The sequence below is a fragment of the Mycetomoellerius zeteki genome, unplaced genomic scaffold (genome assembly GCF_001594055.1).
Source record: "Mycetomoellerius zeteki isolate Tzet28-1 unplaced genomic scaffold, Tzet1.0 scaffold51, whole genome shotgun sequence".
NCBI classification, from domain to species: Eukaryota; Metazoa; Arthropoda; class Insecta; order Hymenoptera; family Formicidae; genus Mycetomoellerius; species Mycetomoellerius zeteki.
The window spans coordinates 440,372-466,499 of NW_017257512.1; the positions used below are offsets into that span (position 1 = coordinate 440,372).

General features: G+C 35.3%; 1 protein-coding gene across 3 annotated transcripts in view; it reads right to left on the minus strand.

The window, feature by feature from the left end:
- Positions 1 to 25,694, minus strand: part of CARPA (Carbonic anhydrase-related protein A) — a 180,583-nt gene extending 154,889 nt beyond the window's left edge. For all 3 annotated transcript variants that reach the window (XM_018455771.1, XM_018455770.1, XM_018455769.1), the window contains exon 1: positions 24,348 to 25,694. In XM_018455771.1, the coding sequence (XP_018311273.1) occupies positions 24,348 to 24,402 (55 nt within the window). In that variant the 5' untranslated portion in view covers positions 24,403 to 25,694. The remainder of the gene's footprint in view (positions 1 to 24,347) is intronic.
- Between the last annotated feature and the right edge of the window lie 434 nt (positions 25,695 to 26,128).

The following is a 26,128-nucleotide window of genomic DNA, read 5'->3' on the forward strand; positions in this document are numbered from 1 at the left end:
ATCCGAATGAAATCAAATTTTAATACCGATAAGAAGAAATATGCAGTACGTCAATCAAAATGTAACGAGGCGAAATCGATGAACTGTCAAGATACCATTTGCAATTTCGTCCGGAAATATACGAAAAACTTTCATACGTCGATCAAGGCACGGGGAATTTTATAACGAAACGGTTCATTAACTTTTTCTTCATTACATGATATTTTCCGACGTTTATTACGACAAAGAAAACGTCTGTTCCATATAAAATTGATATTTTTCTAGAGAATCGTCCTCTATTCCGCACACCGAAAGCGCGAACCTGTCAGGTACCAGCGGATGCTCTCGAAAATATTTAGACTATTCTAGCAAAAGTTACGGTATATTTTTTACACATGCTGACTATTTGCATGCCTCGAACGGCCGGCATTCGATTTTACTTCAAAGCGCAATATTGCCGCGAGCTGAAAAACGAGGTTTGTATTATTTCACGTGACGGTAGTGTTGCAAGATCTTTTTTCGACGATACCGATTTTAACAGTAGGTATTGTTTCTAATGTTGAGAACAAACAGAGAATATATTACTGTACGTAAAACAACATCGTCATACTTATTTTTCTCGTGGTGTATTAGTGACAATTTGTTCCGCCGCCATACTACTTGACGTTTCCTTAAGCCGACCACCTTCCGCTTGCAATGCCCTCCATGGTACACTTTTTATCGTTCGTTTTCACTTTGCCGACGTTGTGCCATTATGACCGCAGTCTCGGCGACCTATTGCACGCGATCGTCTTTTTTGTTTCGCTTATTTCCCTCCATCTTTCCATTACTCATGGCCAACGTGCTGTATTTTTCATTGCAAAATAACTTGAGGCGTGCGTAATTCATACGCAGCCACATATTAATAACTAATGAAACGCAAGAGTTTCCTTTTGTCACAAGATAAACATCGACCCTTTCGAAATTAAATATTGCATAAAATAATATTGGCGGTTTTTTTTTCCAAATTGCAACTGTTTTAGGAACAATTCGCATCGAGGTATCGTTATAGAAATAGCTGACATGCACGCTGTACTTTATAGATAATTAACATAATCAACGAGGTCATTACGCCTGCTAAACGCGATTGTTATGCCACATGTTATCACTCTGCTTCAGCAACACGTGACGCAATAATTGCTCCGTTTTAGTAGTTTGCGACGTACTAATTTTACGACGCTTCAACCTGTCAGACATCTGTCCACTGGCCACTTTTTAATAAAATAAAAATAAAAATAATAATTATATACTATACCTATAAAAAAGAATTTACACAATGACGAAATATTTTTAACTGTTATACAATTATAAATTTTGTTTTTCTTTTTTCTCCTCTTTCTTTGTAATAATTAAGTCGGTTGAAACACTTTTTCTGGTTAACACCTTCAAATATGTAGATTCGATATTCTCTTCGAAAGTTTCGTTTTTTTTTTTAGGACAAGTAAGAAATATTTTTCTATTAGGTGTCCAAAGCATTAGTATCGTTTAATTATTACGAATTATTTATGACTTTTAACCAAGCTTTTATTTCTGAAACTAACGATTGTTCTTAATGATTTTTTCGCAATTCAAAAAAGCAAAACATTACTTTGTCTCTACGACTATCATGGCATTTAAATTACGATCGAAAAAGACAATGAGATTGTTTAGAAACTTTTCTTGTCTTACTTTGGAAAATTTTATTTAATGTTTTCTAAAATTATTAAAATATTAAATAATACTAAAATTTATTTTATCAAAGTATTTAATAATATATTTTACGATTTAAATCATAAAGTATTCAATACAACGTATCAAACATAACTCATATAAACTGATGTACATAACATTATACTAATGCAATACATAAATGTATGTATGCATAGTGTATTGATTACATAAACATTTTACACGAAATAATTAATTCTAAAATTGTATCGTGTCATATGATCTGTCAAGCAATAAAATATTGACATAGATATAGTAAAAATGATTTTGAAACATCGTTTGCTTTGACGTTATTGAATGTTGAAGCAGATGCAACATAAAAGAGAGCAAGTTATATATTTCGAGTTTCTCTTTGCACAAAATACACGCGAGTGTGTGTATTGTTCGTGTATATTACCGTAGAGGTGTAAAGGAACAACCGAACGGACGCACTGCGAGTGAAATATGTTCGTTTATATTTCATTCAAAGTGCGTGCACTCGCTTGTTCCATTACACATTCATGCAATAGTGTACAGAGGCGAAAAATACTCGTGCGTTTGATAAAAAGGGAGAAGAACGACATTGTTTTCGTTTCCCTTTCCACGTGTATTCACGATAGCAGATTTTGCTTCTTCTGTTTCCGAGTTTTAATGGAATTACAGCAGTTATTTCTCTGTATTACATAACGCAAAGATATACTATCAAATAAATTTGTGTGCATATCAAACAAATAATGTTACTTTGTGCAAAGTGTCAGTCTGATAGATATACATATATCTCCATTTTACGTCGCACTACAGCTTTGCTGACAGCCAATATTCCTCTCATATCCTCGAGCTACAACCGTGATATCCTTGCATCCATGCAACGAACAATCGAGTTCTCAAGGAACGTCGTCTCATCTCGCTTATAGCGAAAAGGCGTCGTGTGTGCAACTCCATTTCAAAACCAGTTGGTCCCATGGCACACAAAGATGACGGGCTCGCGCCTCGCCAGCAAGACTCGAGTCTTTTAATGGACGAAGTGTAATCTTAGCTCTTCGCTTCATGTCCGCGTGTCACATCGGGCCATTCTACCGTCCGGCGTCCCCCGCAATATTCTCCCGCACTTTCGTTCGCTCCTTACTTTCCGTCACGCTCACGTCGGGGTGAGCGATGCGCGTAGTTTGCGCTCGCGATGAAACTTGTCCTTGGACTGGACTCGCTTCTCGGCGGCCCACTTTGTCCTCTCTTCGTTATTTCGCCAGGGAGAACACGGACAGGTAGAAAACGGTGCGACAACGCGCATTTATGAAGCGCCTGTAGCAGTCTCGCCTATTGTAATATGCACGTCACACGCTGCCTTCCACGATTGTATGTTACATGAACAGATATTCTTGGAATGTCTCTTGTATTGCAATCTATGCAACGAATGCGGGCATTTCGATATTTTTTACAGGAAATTTTATTTTCTTTTCATTTCTCACAAAACTCACATGTCAAATAAACTTTATCAATCTTATATCTTATATACCTACTATCTTATACGTATATATTACTTTAATGTTAAAATATAGATATAAAATGTACTGTAAATAGATAAGAATAATGAAAATGTGCCTACTCCATTAGTAAGTAAATAAAAATATTCTGAGAATAATTTAGCGAAAGATAATTCTTGAAAATGATTGAATTGCGAATGCATAATCTATTTCAGGATGTATGAAATAATATCTTCGACAAGGCATATAAAAAAGATATGATTCGTCATTTAAATAATATAGCGATATTCTAAAATAATTTTTCCCGGAATTAATCTATATACGTCCCACGTATTGCAATGAAAAATGTTTTATAAATATTCGTTATTCCTACATAGAAGTGATATATGTTTCTCTCGCTTACTTTACATCTATCTTCAGAAAATCGATAAACCTGGTCGCAATGACGCACCGCGACGTACATCACTTCTAGATCATATGGAATTTAATCACGCCATAATAATGTCATTCTCGCGAAAAGGATGCAAAGACGCCACGTCAGTTATTAGAATAACGTATCATACGTTGTTCCAGAAATTATTATACAAGATACGCCATAACCATCGCGTATAATACTTTAACAGCGTGTTTTAGAGATTAATTAAAATTTAAAAATATGATATGAAAATGTCATTTAATAATTTTCAAGTTAAAAGCAATTTAAATTAATCAAACTAATAAGATAAAGAACTAGATGTTTAATGCTAATTATGCAGCAATGAGTTTCGCAGCAATAAAACAATACATTTCGACCTCTGTCAAATTATTATCAATGTTAACAAAACAAAAATTATTAAAAACGATACATAATACTAATATTAAAATAGCAATTAAAGATATAAAATTAAAATTATAACATTAAAACAGTATTAAATTGCTCTTATTAATTCAACTGTTTTAATGTAACTTTAATTTTACTGTTTTTAATGTTATAATTTTAATTTTACATCTTTAATTGCCGTTTTAATATCATTATTATGTAGTTTTTATAATAACTTTAATTTTGTTAATATTATAATAATGAAATGATGGAAGTAGAAACACGTACGCTTATTGTTGTACGAGGTTCATTGTTGTATAATTAACATTAAACATCTAACTCTGATTCGTAGCCATCTATCTTGTTTAGTTTAATTATTAATTTAATTGAGCCTTAATTTAGAATCTTAAATTGAAATTAAATATGATATTCATAAACAAAACGTCGGGCCTCTAACTAAGGTTACACGAATATCAATCTATTATGAATTTATTTATGTTACTAATTTTCGATTAATTTTTATTGCCCAACTAATTTTTTCCGATATTTTAAATGTTTTATATGTATACATAAATATAAAATAATAGTCAGTTTATTAATAAATAGATTACTAATGGCAAAATTTTAACTTTATTTTTTGCTAATTATTTAATAATCTTCTTAAATAAAGATTTAATCATTTTTATTCGAAGATTTTGTCTTATTCAAATTTTATTTATCAAGAGTCCACGAAATATGTGTATCACACTTACGTAAGACATTATATATTCTTAACTTTACAAAATTGTCATAGATCCAACATCTAAATTTAAAATAAAAATTCATTTTTATTACTTAATATCATTTTTGTTATTCATAAACAATTAAATTTGTAGATATAAATAGTGAATAAAAAGTAAATTTTACTCAAAGTTGTTTTATCGTTACCCGATGCTTCTCAAGTCTCTTTCTTCTCTCAACTTCGTTTCACTCGCACAACATTCACTCTTGAAAACGTAGTTAATTACGATTACGTGAATAAGACGATTGTACCGCACTCTATACAATGCTTCCGAGATTTACCGCACGCGGCACGGTCTTTATCACATAATTGTGCGATAGAAGAATAACGTGAGATATTTGCTTCGATAATTTATCATTTTATTTATTTTGATCTTACAATTTAATTATAAGAATTCAATAAATGCGCGATCTTGTAATTGTTAATTTAATAACCACGATCGCATCTCACGGTACTTTTTTTGTAAATGAGACATAATATATATATATTCCAGAAATACGCGAAAGAATTAAATAATTTTATAATGGAGGACATTTTGATGTTTTCAAAAATAAATTTGTGAAATATTAATATAAAATATTCAACCTATTTTATATAATTCAATAATTATGTAATAAAGAGTTTTTAACTTTCTTCAACTCTTGTAAAAATAAATCTTTGCATAGTATAATTAACACCACGATACTTTTTGTACAAAAACTTTTTTATCTCTTATTAATTATTCATTTTTTCTTATTATCACTCATTTTTTTGTCATTATTTCTTTGAAAGAGAAAGAGAGAGAGAGAAAGAGAGAGAGAAGACGATCCTAATTGACGTAAAGTATATGTAAATAATGATTCGTCGTTAGCGTGTAATTAACCGACATAATTATTGCGCAATCAGTAGAAACTTAAACTGTGTTCCCTTCCGCCTTGTTGTATCGATTTACGCTCGTTATTTCGAGTCTCGTGTACATAATTCGTGGTCGGCATTAACGGACGGCCCCCGAACCACCTCTTACAACGCCTGCACCACCTCACTTCATCCCCCTGCCCGCAATATCCCACCCCATTTACTGCGTCGTAATTATATCTCGCCTCTCACGAAGCCCGACCGAGACTTCGTCGAGGATCCATAAATTTCTGGGAAGAATTCGCGGCATCCTGCAGCAACAAATTCCCGAAATTTTCTCGCCAAAAATATTTCAAATATTCGTCCTGTATGTCCGCTTCCTCTTCTCCTTTACGACGCTTAGTTGCTTTTTTACTCAACCCTTTTTTACCCTCTCTTTTTAACTTCACTGTCAGCACGTTTGCATTCTTCAACAAAATATACATATATTCAAAGACGAAGAAACGATGAGAAGTGTTTGTTTCTATGACAAGTTATAGAATTCACAGTCCTGCAATTTTTAGGATGGACAAGTCTCCGTTGGTATAGTTAAAAGGTTCTACGTCAATTGTTATCAAAATGCGTCTTCAGCGTTAATTAATTTTTAAACGTGTTTTTTTAAATAAAAACAATGAAATCAACAATAATTTTAAAATAAAGTCGCACTTTGGTTTTCGTCTACATTTTACGATCTAACTAAAGTTTCTGTCGATCAAAAAGGAAACAGAAATACAGAAAATCTGAAAAAATCAATAACGATAAAAATAACGATAAAAGATTTCTTAGCAAGGTTAATAAATACATCAATACATCCTTGCCATCGTCCCTTACTACTGTTGCGAATACAGTTTCTTACAACGTTCGCCGCAGAATTTCCCACGCTAGTCAGACAACGTCATCCATTTCCACTTCATTGAAACGCCACTGATCGGAATTTCACCGGTAACATTTGTGAACTTGCCTGATTCTTGTGTAAGGGTCTTCAATCATTGCTCTCGTTCCCATCCAACGGCATCAAGTAGAATCTGATGCGTTTCCCTTTTCCATCCTTTGAACTTGCTCTCTCACCTCCGCGAAATAAAGTCCGGATAACTCGGGAGCATGCATCGCTCCCCCCTTCCCCTCTGGCTCTCTCATTCTTTTTTTCTATTACGCCACATTTACCCGGGAAAATAATGCCTGTGCACATTTCACCCGCGTTATCTGCTCGCCAGGTTGCCCTCGGCCCCCGCCGTCCCCGCTTTTTGTCGCACGCTTCGGGAAGAGAAGCAGGAGGAAAGGGGGTGGACCGTTGCCCCGAAAGCCTGCCAGTCGACGTGTCCTACGCTGACATCGCTATCTGAATTGAAACGGACTCTTCCAACGCGACGGTCCCATTTCGAAAAACCCCCCCCCCCCCCTCCATAGACCCCCGAAACCCACTTCTACTCCCCCGCTCTCACGTCCCTCGCTCTTCGCAGATATCTCCGCCGTCTGCCATTTATCTCGTCAAGCTCGTATGAAACGCTCATGTTGGCAAACGGACGCACACATACATAACAGACGATAAAAATACATACAGGATGCCCCAAAATTGCTTTTCCTTTCATAAGGATTCTTCAATCACACATAAAAGTTTTGATTAAATCAAGAAAAAAACTCAACAAGTATGACAAATAAAATTTCTGGTTATGAATTCACGATAAAAATGGCATTTTGAGAGGCATTGTGAGACCAAATAGAATTTCTAGTTATCTTAACTAGAAATTTTGTTTTGTCTCACCAAAATGCTATTTTTATTGTTGTCTTTTTTGTTGATTTAATCAGAATATTTTTCTCAGAAAAAAAATACTTCTTTAGAAAAAAAATATCTTAAAGCATCTTATACATATGTATGTGGGTAACAGTAATATTATTGTATATTCGCGATGCGGATATAAAAATTATTTTCTCGACTTTTCTTGACAAGATTGCATGGAATTCTCTTAGAGACAAGGGAAGAAAGACGAAGTACATCGCGACCACAAATTTAGATTTTAACGAGCGACGCGGAGATTGCTTAACGCAAATATCAAATGGTCTTGTTTTAGCCTCGAAGATGGTCGTTAAAGATAAAATATTCTAAGGTGTTTCACGATAGATATGTATTAATACTTCTCGCGCAAGAATATTCTTATGAAAATAAAAGGTTGTAACTTGCGAAAATTATTTCAGAATAATCTGGCATCTTTCCCGAGCGTCGCGTCGTACCAATCTTATTGTAACTGCGAATATACAATTTCACAGATTTTTATCTGTTGAGAAAGAATTACGTATCTGTTTTTTTTTTAGCGGAAACCTAGAGCAAGATCGTACTTGCAACCCTTTAATTTTCAATATTAAAAGTTTCAATTTAATGTTTCATAAATTTCGCGTGGAATTAATTGCAAAAGTCAAATCTTCTTATCTTAGTTCTTTATACTGCTGAATCTTACTTTGCCGAAGTTATTTAATCTTCAATAATAAATGCTCATTTAGACTTCTAAAATTTTCGATAAAGTAAGATGGCAAGTTTATTGCAGAATCTACAGCTAAAAGAAAATACGACAATCTGAAATCAGTCTTGGCATATAAAAGAAGATATATAAATATAATGCAATTTGAATTGGAACAAAATTATTCAATAATCGATATAAATCTAGCGTGACCTACAAGATCTCCCCGTATACATCCCGCATTTCACACTGCGTCGTCTTCGGCAAAGCGCTCGACATTTATCTTGGTGGAAATACGTGGAGCTTTCTGGCACAACAAACGTTATCCTTGCTTCGCTCGTCTATGCGACGTCATAAACAAACTGGAGGAAGATGTTGCCTTGTAGTGCGCGATGTATCGTCAAATAACAGTCGAGCTTTATCACACTCGACGCTAAGTCTTGATTTTCTGCGGGTCGTAGATCCATTAAACACACACAAAATTGCCGGTAACATCAAATCTCCGTGCCGGCGTAATCACGTACCTTGGTACAAGTAAAACGTAATTAACGTGTGTAAGTGAAGGAACGTAAAGTGAAGTAAATCTTGCTATTTTCTGGTGTACTTCGCGTATTCGTATAAAAATTAAGATACAGAGGACAAAATAATGTAAACACCTAGGAAATACACTATTTATTTTATACCTATATACTTGTTTTATTTATTTATTTATTAAAATTTAGTGCATTTTGTCTCACAATCAGTGCATTTTCTAAAATTGTCTTCGGTTCTCGAAAACTTCAATGTCTCTCCCCTGACCGTATAATCTTCTGATTTAAATATCATTTGTAGTTTTGAAGAGCAGAATGAAAAACAGATTTCCATCTTTAATATCTTTTAAATAACCAAAAGATATTCTGCTACAAAAATTGTACAATATTGCACTGTAACATTTGCGTGTATGATTCCAACAAGAATAGAATAACAACAAAAATAGGTAGTATTAATAACAAATGACATCTCAATTCTCAACTTCTTATTAATAAAATAAGTAAATAGTACATTTCTCAGGTTCATATCATTTTGTCTATTCCCTGTATATTATTAACGCGAAAAAATTCATGCAAAAATTATTTTGAGTGAGACGTAATCCTGAGAATTTAAGACGCAAAGGGGACAGTAGCTCTGTATAAAAGATGCAATGCAGGGGAGGGTTGACAAAGGGTCGAGAAAAGTGCAAAATTGGCAAGTTGATGGAACTCGATGACGTCAGCGTCGGTTCGTTCCGATATGGAGGTAATGGGGCAAAATAAAATCCTCGGGGAGGATTGGACGTTGTTAGTCGGGGTAGAAGACGAGGGACACGGGCGGATGGGTGCATCAAACGCCACAATGGCAGTCATCGCAAAGACGATATAGCCGACATTCATGAATCATCCGATCGCAATACTTGCGAAATCACTTTTATTTAACACCCAAGTTTTCCTTATATGCCTCGTACATGCTCTGAATTTATCTTGAATACATTCTCTTTCAAAATTGAAACTCTTGTCTAAATTCAATTCTTAAATGCTTATATAATAAATACGAAAAAAGAAACATTATTAATGCTCCAACAATCTTATTCTATACTTGATAAATATGTAATCTAAACTTTTGTTAAAGAAATACTGATTATAGTCGAAAACTCTGGCAACTTGAAATAGAAGAATTGTAATGATAGTCCTTTATTCTCGCGCCTTAAAATTCTGTCTCTCACTGGCGAGCAGCCAGGAAAAAATAGATTAACATAAAAAAGCGCTAAACCAAGACGTAAGGAGCATTCTTATGTATGATTAAGGTAAACACAGCCTCGACCACAATCCGAGGAGAGCGTATTGTCTGCGGGGTTGGGCGTTGAAATTTATGCGCCAAAAATCCACCCTCTCAGCCGACTAACAATAATACGTACAAATGGAGCTCCGTCAGCCGAATAACAATAATCAGCGGAGGGTTATGCCGCAGTCAGAGAACTGGCGGAGGAGGGAAAGGCAAGATTGTTGAAAGACGTGGTTGGAAGAGACGAAGGCGAAAGAGCGAACGTCACAAATTGAAACAAATGGGGACTTATATGCATCACGACGCATTCCGCAGTTTTACTGCCGGCTCATTTCATCTCCGGCCAGCGACAGTATGCTTTTATTGCTGTTACGACGTTATGGTCTTTCGCTGTTATTGTCACTGCTTCTCGAGAAACGTTCCTTACGTATCGCCCCTAAGGAAACAGACACGGAGAATTGGGGGTCGATAAAACGCGTTCTGAGGACCGGTCCATCCAACGGCTGACTATTTGCGTATGTTACTACTGGTGGCATGGCGGCGCCTTGTCCTCTTGAATAAAAGTTTAACGACGCGAATGACTTTGAATGAGAATAAACTTTCGCCTATAAATTCTGCAGCCTAGTTAATGTTTTTAGTTACCGAAAACTCGTCTGAATACCATCCTTTATTAAAATATATTAAGTACCATTAATTAACGCAGAAACATGTAGATATTTTATTTATGTTATTCTCATAACAATGTGTTCATTACTCCTACATTACTCGCGTGGGATATTTCTGACACCCCAACATTATATTTCAATTTTCATTGTTCTCTTTGATGATTTACAATTAAAGATTAATAATATTCTATATATTCTTTAGATAAAGATAAATATAAAAACTTTTTTAAACTGTGAAACAATTTATATTAAATATAACTATAAATGTGTATAAATAATGTTCATACATTTAAGAAATTTATAAAGCGGAGATACACTGTTAAATCTATAGTGTCAAATTTAATCTAACGTGAGTCGCCACTGCTTCTACTAAATATATCGTTATTTTTTACCAAAACGATAATTAAATTTGACACTATATTATGTTAATTTGACACTATATAATGCCAACTATAACCATTGTTTTAGTCTAAAATAATGATATGATTGAGTAGGAGCAGTGGCGACTCACGTTAAGTTAAATTTGACACTATAGATTTAACAGTGTAGATACTCCACATGAATAATATATAAAGGGGGTTAAATGTATATTTAATATATATTATTTATATGAAAGACAATTATATTTATTCGTATTTTATTTAAATTGTCACTAAAAATTAAATTTGCATTATATTATTTCGAAAGAAAATATTAAACTATCATTAATATATAAATGGATAGTGATATTTATTGTTGGATATATTATCTTAAGCGTCTGATAATACCGAAGATCTGTGAATACCTATGAATACCTATGCAGCTTTTCTGGTTTCCTGGTGAATAGAGGAAAATCGGATTGAAGGATAAGTCGTAAGTCGGATGACGTAAGACGAACAGAGATACTGGTAACAACAAGAGACGGAGGCACCGCAATAAGACGTCGATGGTTAAATTACTGACGTTTAGAAACGTATATATGAAATCTTGAAAGAATTATTTCTATACTTCTAACACACACAGAAATGTTGTGCACGCTCGACTCTGTAACTTTTCGTAACTCGAAGAATGATTTGGAATTTCAATCGTTGAAACTAAATTTTCGTGTAATTTTCGTGTAATAGTCTTCGACATTTATTGCCGAAAGTTTCAAGTGATCGCCGCCGACCCCGAAATGTTCTTACACACGCAACCAGTTCCTATCGCGATTAATCGATTTAAAGTACACGATTGCGCCGTGTACCAACTGCTAGGAACGCCCGTTACATCGATTTAAACGTATGGAGGAAAGATAGGAAACGCCGTTCCACGGTAGAACGAACATAAAATTCATCTAAGAATCTATACGCTATGGGTGTGTTCCACTTGGTGTTGGCAACGCTCGCAAACATATTATTTCCTTGTTTAACATTTGATAAACAACAAAGATAAAATGATGTTCACAAGCGTTACATCAGGCGAAACATCAAGTGGAACGCACTCCCTACAGCACGAAATATTGCAGCAATATTGAAATTTTTTATATTTTGTAGAAAATATTGCAATATATTGCTGCAATATTATAATTCAACGGATAAGTACGCGGTCCCGTCACAAGATGGACGCGCTTCTCGTAAAAAGAAAACACCCAGGAGTCCTATAAGAAGACGTACAAATCAAGTTGGCGAGTCTCCTGGAGATTCCCAAGCTCTTTCAAGCGTGCTTTCTGAACTTTCCCAAATGGTTTATGATCATAACATTATCGCGTGTATTTTAGAATGTGATACTAATCAATAACATTTTAGCATTAAAACTTGATTAATTACTGAAATATTATGTAATATTGCAGCAATATATCTGCAATATTTCTCTAAATATTGCATCAATATTTTATTTTAGTGGCCATAGGAAAATTGCTGCAATATTACAACAACGTTTCATGAAATATTTATTATATGAGTATTCCACATCTACCTCTCGCTTACAATAATTAATTTCGTTCTATCCGAGATAAGTCTCTTCATCATCTTACTTCATCATTCCCTTGTCTTGTATAAAATTTCCATTTGCGATTCTTTCGAAATGACCAATTGAATTGATATCAAGTGATTCACTGATTCCGAGGGAAAGTTCGTCATTCCACCAATCGATCGTGGCAAACAAGGGAAGTCAGATTCGAGGGATCACATTCTCGGGCGAGTCGTAACTTGACTGAGAGTAGATAGGTACTAGGACGGAAAGGGTCGAGACCAATGCCAACGGGGTTATGGCAAAAGAGAGATGAAACGAGCAAGAAATCGCCGTCAAGACATGGCGAGAATAAAAGTAACGGGATAGATAGAAAGAACACTTCGAACTACTATCGCAGATGTAAACTTGCTATCGGCGACGGATAGATATAGACAGCGTATAGTTCCCGACGCGCTCCGGAGATGCTCCTGGAGAATGTACGGGACGGCAAACCACTCCCGTCATTCCCGTCATTGTCTCGCGAACTTTTCGGCGGGAAAACTTCGGCCGACGTCGTGACGATACAGCACGACAATATCTTTTAAAAGTTACATACGTTTCGCCGACGCATCGGCTTCTTTCGCACACACCTCGAATTTCGGCTCGCCGTATATTGTATCCCGATGTCTGACTTTTACGGTTGAAATACAAGAATTATTCATTCGGCGAAGGCGCAGGCAACGTATCACAGCGAAAAGCACAAAGATCAGAACTTATCTTCTCTTGTTTTTCATTCGTTTTATATCGCTCTGTTGCGAACTGCTGAATTATAACTTCGTGAAATTTTTCGTATATATCAAATCCCTAACAAAATCTTTTGAAAAAAAGAAAATATATACCCTAAGTATATAAAAAAAATATGGAATATTATATTAAAAAATTAACTATTCTATAATAGATATGAAATTAATGAAACTTGCCAAGTATTTATATATGTATATACATTTACTTTTTAATTATTTTATTTATTACTTATTGTTACTTTTATTTATTTATTTTTACTTTATTAATACTTATGTATTATATACATATATTTGCAGTGGGGTAATATTTTTCGCAATAAGTTCTTACAGTGTTTTAAGATACTTATTAGCATCATTGTTAAAAATGACGATTAATACTCCAGTAAAATCATTCTTTCCGTGGACTTATCAATTTCTTATTATTGTTATTAAATATTATTTGTATTATAACATAGTAAAACATAAAAATTCTTGAAAACTCATGCATCTAATCGTTCTGTCTATTTAATTGCAAAATAGCTTATACACAACAGAAATTTTAATTCTTTTCGTTTTAAAACAAATTTTACACACGCAATTCGCAATTCCTTCTGCGTCGCTGAGTTCCATGAAACAGTATACGTTTCTAGACATCGTCAAGAAAGAAAAGTAGTTTCGCCATAACAGAAATTAATTCAGTTTCGACTTTATACGTACCCTACGTATTTCGCTTTCGCCATGTACGTACGTTTCTGCTGATTTCTAACAAGCATGACTCTTTTGCAAAGAGACGGAGCACGTACGCCGCGGAGTTTGTCAAAGTAATTCGAGCTTTCTTCAACGTACGATTCCAGTCACGTACAACCAAGCTCTCGTCTTTACCTCCTTGGATCCTTATTATCCTATATCCGCAGCCATAATCCCTGTCCTTCCGGGATAACCTCGGCCGAGCCGTGAAATCGTAATAACATTCGGATTTAACGTCCTAATCATCCTTCGATGACTAACAATAAGAACTTCGCAACAAAAATGTTGGATACGTACATATAATGTTTCATTAGTCTGTTTCTAGATCAGCATGCTTCAAAATAAAGATTACGTTCTCTCTATCACAAATTATATCATTAATTTATTCCTCACAATTATTTTTAATTATAAATTGTATTATACTCTGAATAACACGAGATATCTTATTTATTCTGAAATAAAGAAATTTAATGGAAAACATTGCGATATCTAATAATATTTACATCAATTTGTTAAACTTGTCAGAATTCCCATAGGTAAGCGTATCGATCATACATATTACTTTCAAATGCAAAATAATCGCGACCTTTTACTCGATGTAACGTATAGGTTTAACGTATTAACGTGCGCCGTACCAAAGAGAACGAAAATTATGCGACTTGTATTTAGTGCAGCACGAAGTAAACAGTAAACACGCAACGACACGGTACTCCGCAATAAACACCGGAGGATTTACGAAATATTCCCCACGTCATTCGAAACTAAACTCTCTCGCAAATTTATTTACGATCCTTCCCAAACAACAGTCGTGTTCGAACGCTTTCATTCGTTGCCAAGGCTGTAATTAGACATCGTCATTTATTATAAATGCCGTACATTGCAGAATAATTTACAATTCCATGATTAAAAATTTCATTTTAAAACTAAAAACTTACTGCAGAATTAAATTTGTGTATTTGCAGATTGTAATCACGTTAATCACTGCATGTGATAAAATTAAAGTATAGTAAGTTTCCCAAAATATATATTAAAATTCTATCTATTAATAAAATAGATTATAGATTCTATATCTATTAATTCTATTTATTAATACGATAGATTTTATTTATTAATTCGATTTGAAAAAACAGATTTTCCGTTTTTATTTCGTCGCACTATGGCAGTAGTATTATCGATCGTACGTACGTTCATATTTCGCTATTTAAAAAAAAGAAAGAAAAAAAAGCCGTGAAAATATAACCCGGATGAATTTAGCAATAAAGTAATTATTTCGTGGCTTCCCGTTTCTTGGATTATGCTTTGAATAAATCATGGCGACGTTCGAATATACGCACCGTCGCGGCTGTGGCCCGAAAAACCATTCTCGTTCGCGAATAAAAAAGAGGGGAGAAAAACGGGGTGAAAACAGCATTTACGCGGCACTCCCGTATTTTTCAATTTGCTATGTATACACCTTTCCTTGTCGCGTAACACACTTTTTTTGAAATCCCTTTCATTTTCGAACGAGATTCTCAACACTGTATCGCAACAGATATACTAACGAGAATAAAAGATTCGAGCGTATAATAATGGACATATGCGAATATCGATATAGCAAAGCGTCGAACATTTTCGTATTTGCCTCCCTAATATTCGTATTGTATCGATAAATAATCAAATCTACTATCGTGCGTCTGACAGAAAAAAGCGAGGAAAAAAGAGAAAAATATCCACATTTCATCGCACGGAATCTTGGCTGCAACGGAGATGCGCCACAAGAAAAAATATCGGTTATTGATTTCTCAATTTTTACGTGCAATATTTATCTAGACACATCCATTTTCTAAAAAAATAATCTCAGTGTTGAAATACGTTAGTATACGTTTTAATTATGTACTATTATTTCAAATATAATTAAATAATTATAATTTGCTCATCACTTACCACGCTCTCATTGCCATTTATTATATTCTTATATTTTTTTACATTATCGAGAATCCTTTTTTCTTGAAATTGTACAAGGAATGTAATAATTTGAATGCAATGAGAGTTCAGCGCAGTAAGTGATGCGCAAATTATAGTTATTTAATTAAAATAATACATAATTAAAACGATCGAACGTTTCGGCTCTACTTTGAGCCATTTTCAGCGATATTTTATAAAATATATGTAGTATACGGTAATCTCATGTTTTCCGGACAAACATTAATTGAAGAGAGCTTCAAGATTGGATGGTCTAGAAGTGATTTATTTCACAAGAAGTTCGAAGGCCGAGTGAAATGGTTGGCCATGAGAATTCAAAAAACGTAAATTAGCTGAAAACGAAACTTTGGGAACGAATAAATGCAGCCAAGCATGTTGTACAATAATAACGCTATTACAATAAATTATTATACAGAAGTTTGAGAGTCAAAAGTTAAAATCAAGAGTTAAAAACGGTTGAGTTCGTAACAATATAAAATGATAACTTTGATTTCAGTTAATCATTACTCTCGTATCTTTCATAATTTTCTTATCTTTTCGTTACAACTGTACTGGATATAAGATTCAAAAAACTGCACAAAATTCAAATATAATAAATGTAATAATATTAGGGCGGAAATAGCTTTTTAATTTACATTCTGCTCAAAAGAAAATGTTTCTTTTCGTATAAAATCAAAGTAGATTTGATTAATCAGTTTTTCAGCGAAATCTCCAGCAAAAAGTTTGAAATTCAAAATTAAGATTCGCATGATGCACCCATACGCGTTCCTTCGATACGTGAGTATACGTAAATACATATACGAGTAAACACATGAGTGCATTTGCGCACGCATCCTTCTGTGCATACCCGCAAGCGTCGTCTTACCACCACATTTCGCAGTACCATACGAGAGTCGCGAATGCTTTTCGCGAATATGTCAGCTCATAGTATACCATACGGAAAGACGTCCATATCGTCGCGTCGTCGTCGTCGTCGTCGTCGTCGTCGTCGTCTTGATGTCACGTCTTCGTCGACGTTGTCGCATTGACGGAGCGATGCGTCCGCGCCAGGATGCACACCGCGCGCGGATGCACGCACCCAGTCGTAATTAATCAACCCGCGTCACTTCCCCATAATTTACAAGGTTTTTGAATGCGCAAGGAGAGCAAAGTCTGTGGAATGATAGAAAGAGAAAGAAAGGGAAATAGATAGGGAGAGGAAAAGAAATAGAGAGATAGACAGATAGATAGCAAGGTGAATGTCCCTATTTCTATTCATTTAAGATAAATTGTACCAAAAACAGAAATTTAAATTATTCTTTTATGTTTACATAACATACATGTAACAATTAACGAAAAAGTGTGATTATTTATCACTAAACAAACCGTATTATATATTAAATATGAAAAAATATCATTTTAAAGACTTTTGTTACGAATAATCGTGAATTAAACGCAATGCATAAAATGTACGTATTTCTACTCAACAGAAATCGCGGTGTCCGCATATCTACTCATTATGTGTCCCTATTTTTAGACATAAAAACTTTTCGTCGAACGATGTAGAGTTTGTTTAGTGGTTAGACAAAATCCGAATCGCTAGTACTTACGCAAATCAATAATCGCTAGTGCTTATGCAAATCAATAGCGCCACGATTGAAGTTGCCAATAACGACGTCTGCTCGGATATAAATTTATTTTTAAATACATACTGCTACTTGGCGAGCAGTGAGCTTATGCAACTTACGCGGGAGTATATAAATTATGTATAATTTATGTATAATTTATGTATAATTAATCTTTCAGCAACTTATGCTATCAGCTGATTATTTATGTATATTAAGAAGAAAAGTTCATAGTGAGTAGAAATCAGGACTTGAGTAGAAATAGGGACATTCATCTTACTTTGATTAGTATCCAAGGACAAGCCTTCTAAGAACAAATAAAATTATAAAAACGAGCTAAGAATAGACGTACTAATTTTATGAATAGATGTAATAATTCTATCCGTCGACGGATTGTGACAGCCTCACATCGTATTTTATACTGAACGCACAACGAAATTTTTTTCAGGCATCCGTGTAATTTTATAATATTCTATTATCACTCTGGAAAATTTTCCGCGAAAATGCGCGGGCGTGTCTCGTGCGTGTCGCTAATTCGTTAATAGATAGATATGAGCTAAGAGTCACGTGGTTTACTCTCATGTGGCTGTCATGACTTATCTATAGAGTGCAACTACCGCCATGAGCTATTCATTTAATGATTAACTCGATGACTGGCTTGACTCGGTATTCCGTGTCATTATCATTTTCATATATCAATAATTAACTGAATGCAAATGTTACGCGTGTGTTTAGTTTGACAATTAATTGGCGAGCGGATATAGGAAATCACTAGAAAATATATATATATATACAAACATATACAGGGTGAGTCACTTAAGACCGGCCACCCGAATAACACCCACAGTTTTGGAGATAGGAAAAAATGTTTCAGATGAAAGTGGAACGGTTTCAAGGGGAACGTATTTTAGTTTTGTTTTTCTTCTAGGTGGAGGCGTCAAAAAGATATGAAGGTCACCTCCTTTTTTTTAATGGAATTATATAATTTTTTTACGTAACATGATTCCTCTAATTAATCTGCATAAAAGTATTAAGGTAGAGATATAAAAAAAACAGTAGCTTACGAGATATTTTACACTTTATTGTGACACATATTGACGTAAAATGTTAAATAATTCGTAAACTATTAATTTTTTTATAATCAACAATACCTTAATACTTTTATGAACAGAATAATGAGATGAATCAATTGGTGGAAAGAAAACACATAGTTGCTTATTTAAAAAATTATCCATTTTGTGGATACATATTTATTTTAAAGCAACTGTTAAAGCAAAAAATTATACAATTCCATTTAAAAAAATAGAGATGACCTTCAAATCTTTTTGGCGCCTCCACCTAGAAGAAAGGTAACACGACCAAAACACGTCTCCCTTGAAACCGTTCCACTCTCATTTGAAACATTTTTTCCTATCTCCAAAACTGGGCGTTATTCGGGTGGCTGGTTTTAAGTGATTCACCCTGTATATATATTATAAAGAGTTTGTTATTTATTCATATTTGCATAAAATTTATGAAGGAAAAGGGAGAGATGAAAAGAGAGACAGAGAGAGTGGATAACTCAATGATTAATCGGGAAAAGTAAGAAGACTTAATTTCAACTTTTGCTCTCACTTCTTTACTCCTAAAATTTTTATATTCAGGGTATCTTGTGATCAAATTAGACCGGTTGCGGAAGAGTTTCGCGATCTCTTTAAGGCTCCTTACGCATTTTACATGTTATCTGTAAATATTTCTTAGCAATATTCCCCACATATATGTGCCTCATGTACGATCGCGTTCCCAGCGGGAGCATTTTCACCTGGATGTACGCTCGTAATCCGCCAAGTGGAAAAAGGCCACCGTAAAATTCATCGGAAAAATTCTCGTGCTTGTCGCGTCGGGCAAAAAATTTCAAGTAAGTTCGCTCAAAATTGCTCATATCATCTCCCGCAGCTCGGATATCTATTATCATTTCAATTCATTGTACACCTCATATTACGCGATATAATTGAATTTACTTTGCCCGATTTTATCCACTAATTTATCAAATAAACGTTTAATATTACAAGCTCCAGACAGTTGAAATTTAACTACCAATTATTCATCGCGTTAATACGGCGGCAGTTACTAATAACACTATTTAAAGATTTTGATCTCTTTTTTTTAACTCTACGATCAGTAATCAATTTTTATATTTAAGATATCTTATGTATAGTCTTAAGATATCATAAACAAATCACAGGCCGGTATTCATAGTCAGTTCTTATATTCAAGACCGTCTTAAGTTCTGTTTTGAGGTGTCACGAACCAATCAGAGGATCGCATTAACGTCTTAAGACATTACTTAAGACGATCTTGAAATAAGAACCGATTATGAATACCGGCTACAGAGCCATATTAGTATCTCAGATAAGGATGTATTACACATATTTAAATCAAACAAAAAAATTATGAAAAATTATAGATTTTTTATATTGTTTTAAAAGTAATACAAAAAAATTTTTTTCGATAATTTAGGATCTGGGTCAGAAATTATTTCAACAGGAAGTAACTTTGTTTTTTAAAAATGATTAAGATAAAAAGAGAAAATTGACATTTAAATTAAAAATTTACATATTTAGTATAGTTTGAAACTATGAAATATATTTGAACTATTTCAATACTGAATGCATATAACAATCATTTTTGTACAGAAAGTATAAATTTCCAATCTCAGTAATTTTTTACAGACTACCTGATACATTCTTAAGATAGTCTTGAAATAAAAACGGACTGCCTTTGTTAAACATTTATTTATCATTCATGTACAGCTTTCGATAGTTATAGCTACGCACTTATGGTAAGAGCCCGTCTACTTCAGTTCAATAAAACAGTTCGAGACTATGTATCTCTCCTAACTCATTGTCAAGCCGTCAATAATTTCAAGCGAATTGTTATTTGCGAATTGTTAGAGCTCGAACTGTCAATCTTGCTGACGTCGTGACGCGCACGCGTCATTAAAGGCGTCAGCCCGCGTGTTCACGCGAACACGCGGCGCACGCTATATGCAAACGACTGCCGCCGTCACCGGTGATTTTCTAGTCACGGTCAAGAGACGCAAATACTTGAAACCATGACGTTCGTCTCGTCAATTTAATGATTTTACATAAAGCGTGACGAGATAGAACAAGGAAGAAAGAAAGTTAAATAGCAAATTACTCTCAATTCTTTTGTCCATAGGCAAATTTGTCATTATTATCATCATACCATTATCTGATGTCTTATGCAAATATCTTTAATATTTGGCTCGTATTTCCAGTAGACCACTTTTTATGGACTTATAAACGAAAAGAATAGTCGAATTATCGAAATATCAAAAAATTTAGAGACAGATTTAAAAATAATTTTCTTAAATTATCAAAACAATTTTGGAATACAGTCATAATTATTTTAATAACTCACGAAAATTATTTTTAGATCTGTATTTAACTAAATTTTTAGATACCTCAATAAAACTTCTTTCTGTGTCACGTAAATTATTAAGTTTATAGAACACTATAAATTTTCAGCGCAGGCAGTGAATTTTGGAACATAGTCATAATTATTTTGATGATCCAAGAAAATTACTTTTAAATTTTGACAGCCTAAGTAGAACGTTTATGGTTAAGCATTGTTGATGACAATGCTACAAAAGTTCGAACATTCTAATAACTAGGTTGAACGTCCTAATAATTATTTCCCAACAAAATTATTTTCAGATCTATCTAGCTAAATTTTTAGATACTTCAACAAAATCATTCTTTTATGTAGGATACTATATATACATCTTAAGCAAAGAAATAGCTACATATGTATGTACATACGCTTTCAACAATTTCATTCCCAGGTTAAAATCTTTTTAAGACGGCCGGAAGTTAAACGCGTGATCGTCATCGGACCGATTGAACCGAGAAACGACGATCGTCTTCAGATGGTCGATTTTACGCGATAGCCAATACTAGAGACGGACTAGATTTCCGGAGGCGACCAATATAACGTGCAAGTTCTGTGCTTTCTATCGCCCAGAATCACGCTCGCGCAGCTTACTGACGATGATTGGTTCGAATCCAACAATACCCAACAGTTTACGCATATACGAATAGGAATCAAATCGTACTACTGAGATTTTGCTCCTGTTGTTCGTTTCTCACAGTCGCTGCATCAGCTGTATGTGGAAAACGAGATGCAAGGTCTGTTACAAAATGCATTTCAAAAAGAAAAAGCAAGATGTAACTCTTTTACTTCAAAGATAGTATACAATTCCAAAAAACATGATTTTTTTAGTTATAACGAAACGAAAATGTCAAAAATGACATTTGATCATGTTAAAAATATTTTTTTGCCGATATTATTTGATTAATCAATAATTATCTGTTTGTTTGAAAAAATTAATTTAATTTAATTAATAACTTAATTCTTTCTAAATTATATTTTTTATTTTTTATTCTATCACTCTACATATACATATACATATATACGCTCTTTAAATACCTTCTTAAATTGTTTCAACTTTGTTAGTTGTTTTATTCGGATATTTATATAATTTTATCTTCCTTTATTTACGCAATTGTTACTTTCTGTTAATAAATGTTTCCGTATTTTTCACTGTTTACAATTGCAATGAAATTTTGCTTTAGCTACTCTCTCGACGCACACATATAACGAGCGTTCATGCCATTAATCACGATGCTCGATGCATACAGTTATGCATTTTTATCTCAAATATTTGTGATACCGCGCATAACGTCATGATTAATTAATTACATGGAGTTCAAACAATGGCGGAGGTAACAGGCGTATCTTACGCGCGCTGAGCGAAGCGTTTATATTATAACCAACGCACCGATATATTTCTGCATTTTTGTTACATGTCCTAGTCAAAAAGCGCCTCTCTTTTCCGAGTATTCGGAATTAGCTTTTCCGCGCAAAAGCTGCAGTATACCACGCACCGGATTATATTAATTAATATAAACACGGCCAAACATAAACACTACTACGCTGTACAAACAAAATCCTTTCAGGTGTAAAAAATGTTATACGATAAAACATACACTCTCGATGTCCCAAAATCATCAAAACATCATTTCTATCGCGATATTTGTTTCATAAAGATTTCTTGTCGCGATATCTTTTAATATTAAACAGTTTCGACGAGGAAATTTCGTCCTATTAAAATTTTGCTAAGTGAAAATTATATCCCCGAGTAAATTAAAAAAAATCGCAATTAAAAGATATACGAGTAGACATTCTGTGGAGATACGTGGAAATGTGCAAACAGCATACCGCACGTTTTTCTACTCGGCAGAGGGATTCTAAAACGATGGTAAAAAGGGAACAGAGTCTCGAATGGTATGAATACGAGTGTATAGTACGTTAAAACCGCTAAAAAAAGAGAATCATTATTCGGCCAGTATTTCAATTTATCCAGAATTTATACGAAACTGATACCATCTCCTGGCCCTTGCTGGCATAATTTTTCGTCGCACCGATCTTCCGTTTTTTTTTGTCACCGATTCATTGAAACGGCGAAAATATCAGCCTTTTTTCGTTATAGTTGGTACAACGAGAGAGTTCCGTTAGCACACGTTAACAACCTCAACCTGGACTCGCTTTTTCTTCTCTCTCTTTCTCTCTCTGTTTCTTTCTCTTTCTCTTTTTCACCCTTTGGGAAAATAACCGTCCACCTCGCCATCCCTCTCTTTCACCCCGTCATACTATACTGCCCGTCTCTCTTCGTCGTCCCCCGATTTCAGCACATAGATTATGGCCATCGGCACGCGCGTATGGCGTGCGCCCATAAAAACCGGCCATGTATAAAACCGTCGTGTTACCGCGTGCTCGACGAGCGAGCATTTTCGTCGGACCCCCTTCCGCCACCTCTCGTTGTTCTTTTTCTGCAAGGTCCGTCCGTGTCGCCCGTCAACGCCGCGCAGAGAAAGGCACGCCGGAGAACAAGAAATGTAAAGAATGACGGGTTAGCTCTTACTTACGTTGCCGGAGCTGGACGCACAATTTACACACGAATTTCGAGTTAATTTCAAAAGACCATGTACGTTGATAAACAACTTTTTTGATAAAGTCAAGGGATTTTTAATCAATGTAAAAAAACTTGTTTTTATCTCTCTTATCATATACATATTAATTTTTTATAAATTTTTAACATTAATTTCATCCCTCCCATATTTCTCCCACTTCAATTTTCAAAACGTCAGTAGCAATTATGATTAAGAATACGCTCGGAAATCTTCCGGAAATCTAATCCAAAAGTTTTGCAATATTCTCTCTTAACTCCCTACAGACCACGTGGGGATTTAAAGATGGTTTTTCGATTTTTAATTATTTTGCTGATTCTGCCTCAAATTCGAACATATATAAAAAAAAGTAAAAAACGTTCGAATCATATAATTGTAATAACCGTAATGTTGAACTTCTTTAGAGCACAAAAACCCTTTGAAAAACAATCATTCCTTAGCGGTCCAGGTGGTCTGACTCATAACAAGTAGTAAAATTCAGAGTAGTATGCAAAAAGTTTATCATCTAACAATAAGAAATATTCATTGACCATACAAACATGTTCAATGATTATCAGAGTAATAATGATCATCATTATCATGCCGAATACTTAACTGCCATAAATTACGAAATATTTTTGGTTATGTTTCTTTAGTTAAAGGTACGAATTACGAAATTTCTCCACAAAAAATTTCTCCCTTTCGTGCAGAGGATAGAAAATTACCTCAAAGGAATCAACTTTCGGTAATGTTATAAGGCTAACGGTAACATAGGCTTACCGTTGATGACAGCGATGATGCCGAGGACGCACAGTAGGAACGATCTCGAGCACATCTTAGCTCCTTCTCTTTCCGTCTCCCTCAACGAAAGAAAAGCGAAGAGAAACAGGCACGCGCGATCCTTACGTGGCTTTATGAAACATCGTTCGTCCTCGTCCTAGTAATACGTGGGATCCAATTTCCTCGTCTGATCAGTCAGTCTGATCAATCAATCGATAACAAGCACGAAGACGTTTCTCAGGAATGCTGCACCCGTCATCATTGCCGGATGATACCAAAAATCTCTTGAGTTAGCATCGAGATGGGGTCGGTTTCACCTTCCTTCCGACAACGACAACAACGATGACGACGACGATGACGATGATGACGTGTCAGTTAGCAGATATTCGCGATGCAAAAGCGTTGAACGACAAAGCGAATTATGACTGCGAGCTAGCTGATTACTAATTAGGGCCGATCGCATTAATCGGCTCTTAATCACCACAGCACCCGGAAATACCTCGATCGAAATCCTATCTCGCCTGTCTAACTTGCTTGCCGTAATAACCCTGAGGCTCGAGTTTCCGAGCTTTTTTCCTTTTTCTCGTCCTTCGCCTTCGATGCTTCCGCTGATGTCTCTCGTTCTTACTCTTCTTTCTTCACCTATCCCTTTTTCAACTGCTCTTTTGCTGTTCGTCCCTACTGCTTCGCCTTCGCTTTCTTTCCTTTAGCCTTGGGCTATAATACTCTCCTCGCTGCGTCTTCAGTCTACTTGTTTGTTCTAGATGACGTCAGCTCGCCGAAAACTACCTCGCAATTCCTCACGGGCTAGCTTCCTCGATCCGGGATCCTCTCAACGTAACTTAGCGAAGTAAGTTGAAGTGCCCCTTAGTGCAACTAGACCTCCTCCTATTCATCGAATATAGTTGAACTTTTATCTTTTGATCAAAGCATCCGTTCGATACGAAATAGATGCGAAGCTTCAACTTAGTTGTGTCTCCCTTTTTTCTTTATCCAATAAAAAGTTACGATTCTCGTCTGAAATTTAATGAAGTAACTCCTTCACGTCTCCGCAAAAGTAAAATTTTTCGAAGACTTGCAAAATGTATCTCGATGTGACACGAGTTAATTTACAGTAAGTTCACGATAAACAAACGTCGGCGAGACTATCACGATTCGCCAACTCGCGACTTTTCTTCGCAGAACTTTCCCCCGTACGAAGTTTTAAAACTTGAAGAATAGTGAATATCTCGTCTTGCTGGAGTAAGTTTGGGGGGTGCGAGGATTATACTTGATCTATCAACGCGTGACAACCACGAGACGCTCCCGGCCACGGCGAGCTCGCAGCGCTTACTGAGCTTGCGGAAAAGCTCCTCGAGGAGCGTCCGCGAGATGAGAGCACGTTTCTCATCCCCACTTGGTGAACCCACGATTACGTTGCGCGCCGTGCGCGCTGATTGGCCGGGCATGCGCCCGAAAGCTCGTCGAGTAACGTGCGTGCCCCCCTCCCCTTTAGTACGGTGGGAGAAAGAAAGAGGGAGAGAGAGGGAGACAGAAGAGTTGGATGAGGGAGAAAAGGGGACAACGAAAGCTCTGCGATGCTTTTAGAGTACCGACTGCCGAGTAGTGTTGAAACGCTGTTGAAACCGCCAGTAGTGGGGCGACAACGCGACGGGAAAGGAAGGAGAAAGGGAGACGCGCGCGATGCAGAAAGGACACCGGGTACATCGCGCGCTTCGCGCCACTACCCGCGCTCGCACACGCGTCGAGCTTGCGGCAAAAGTTATGACCTCAAAGGGGTC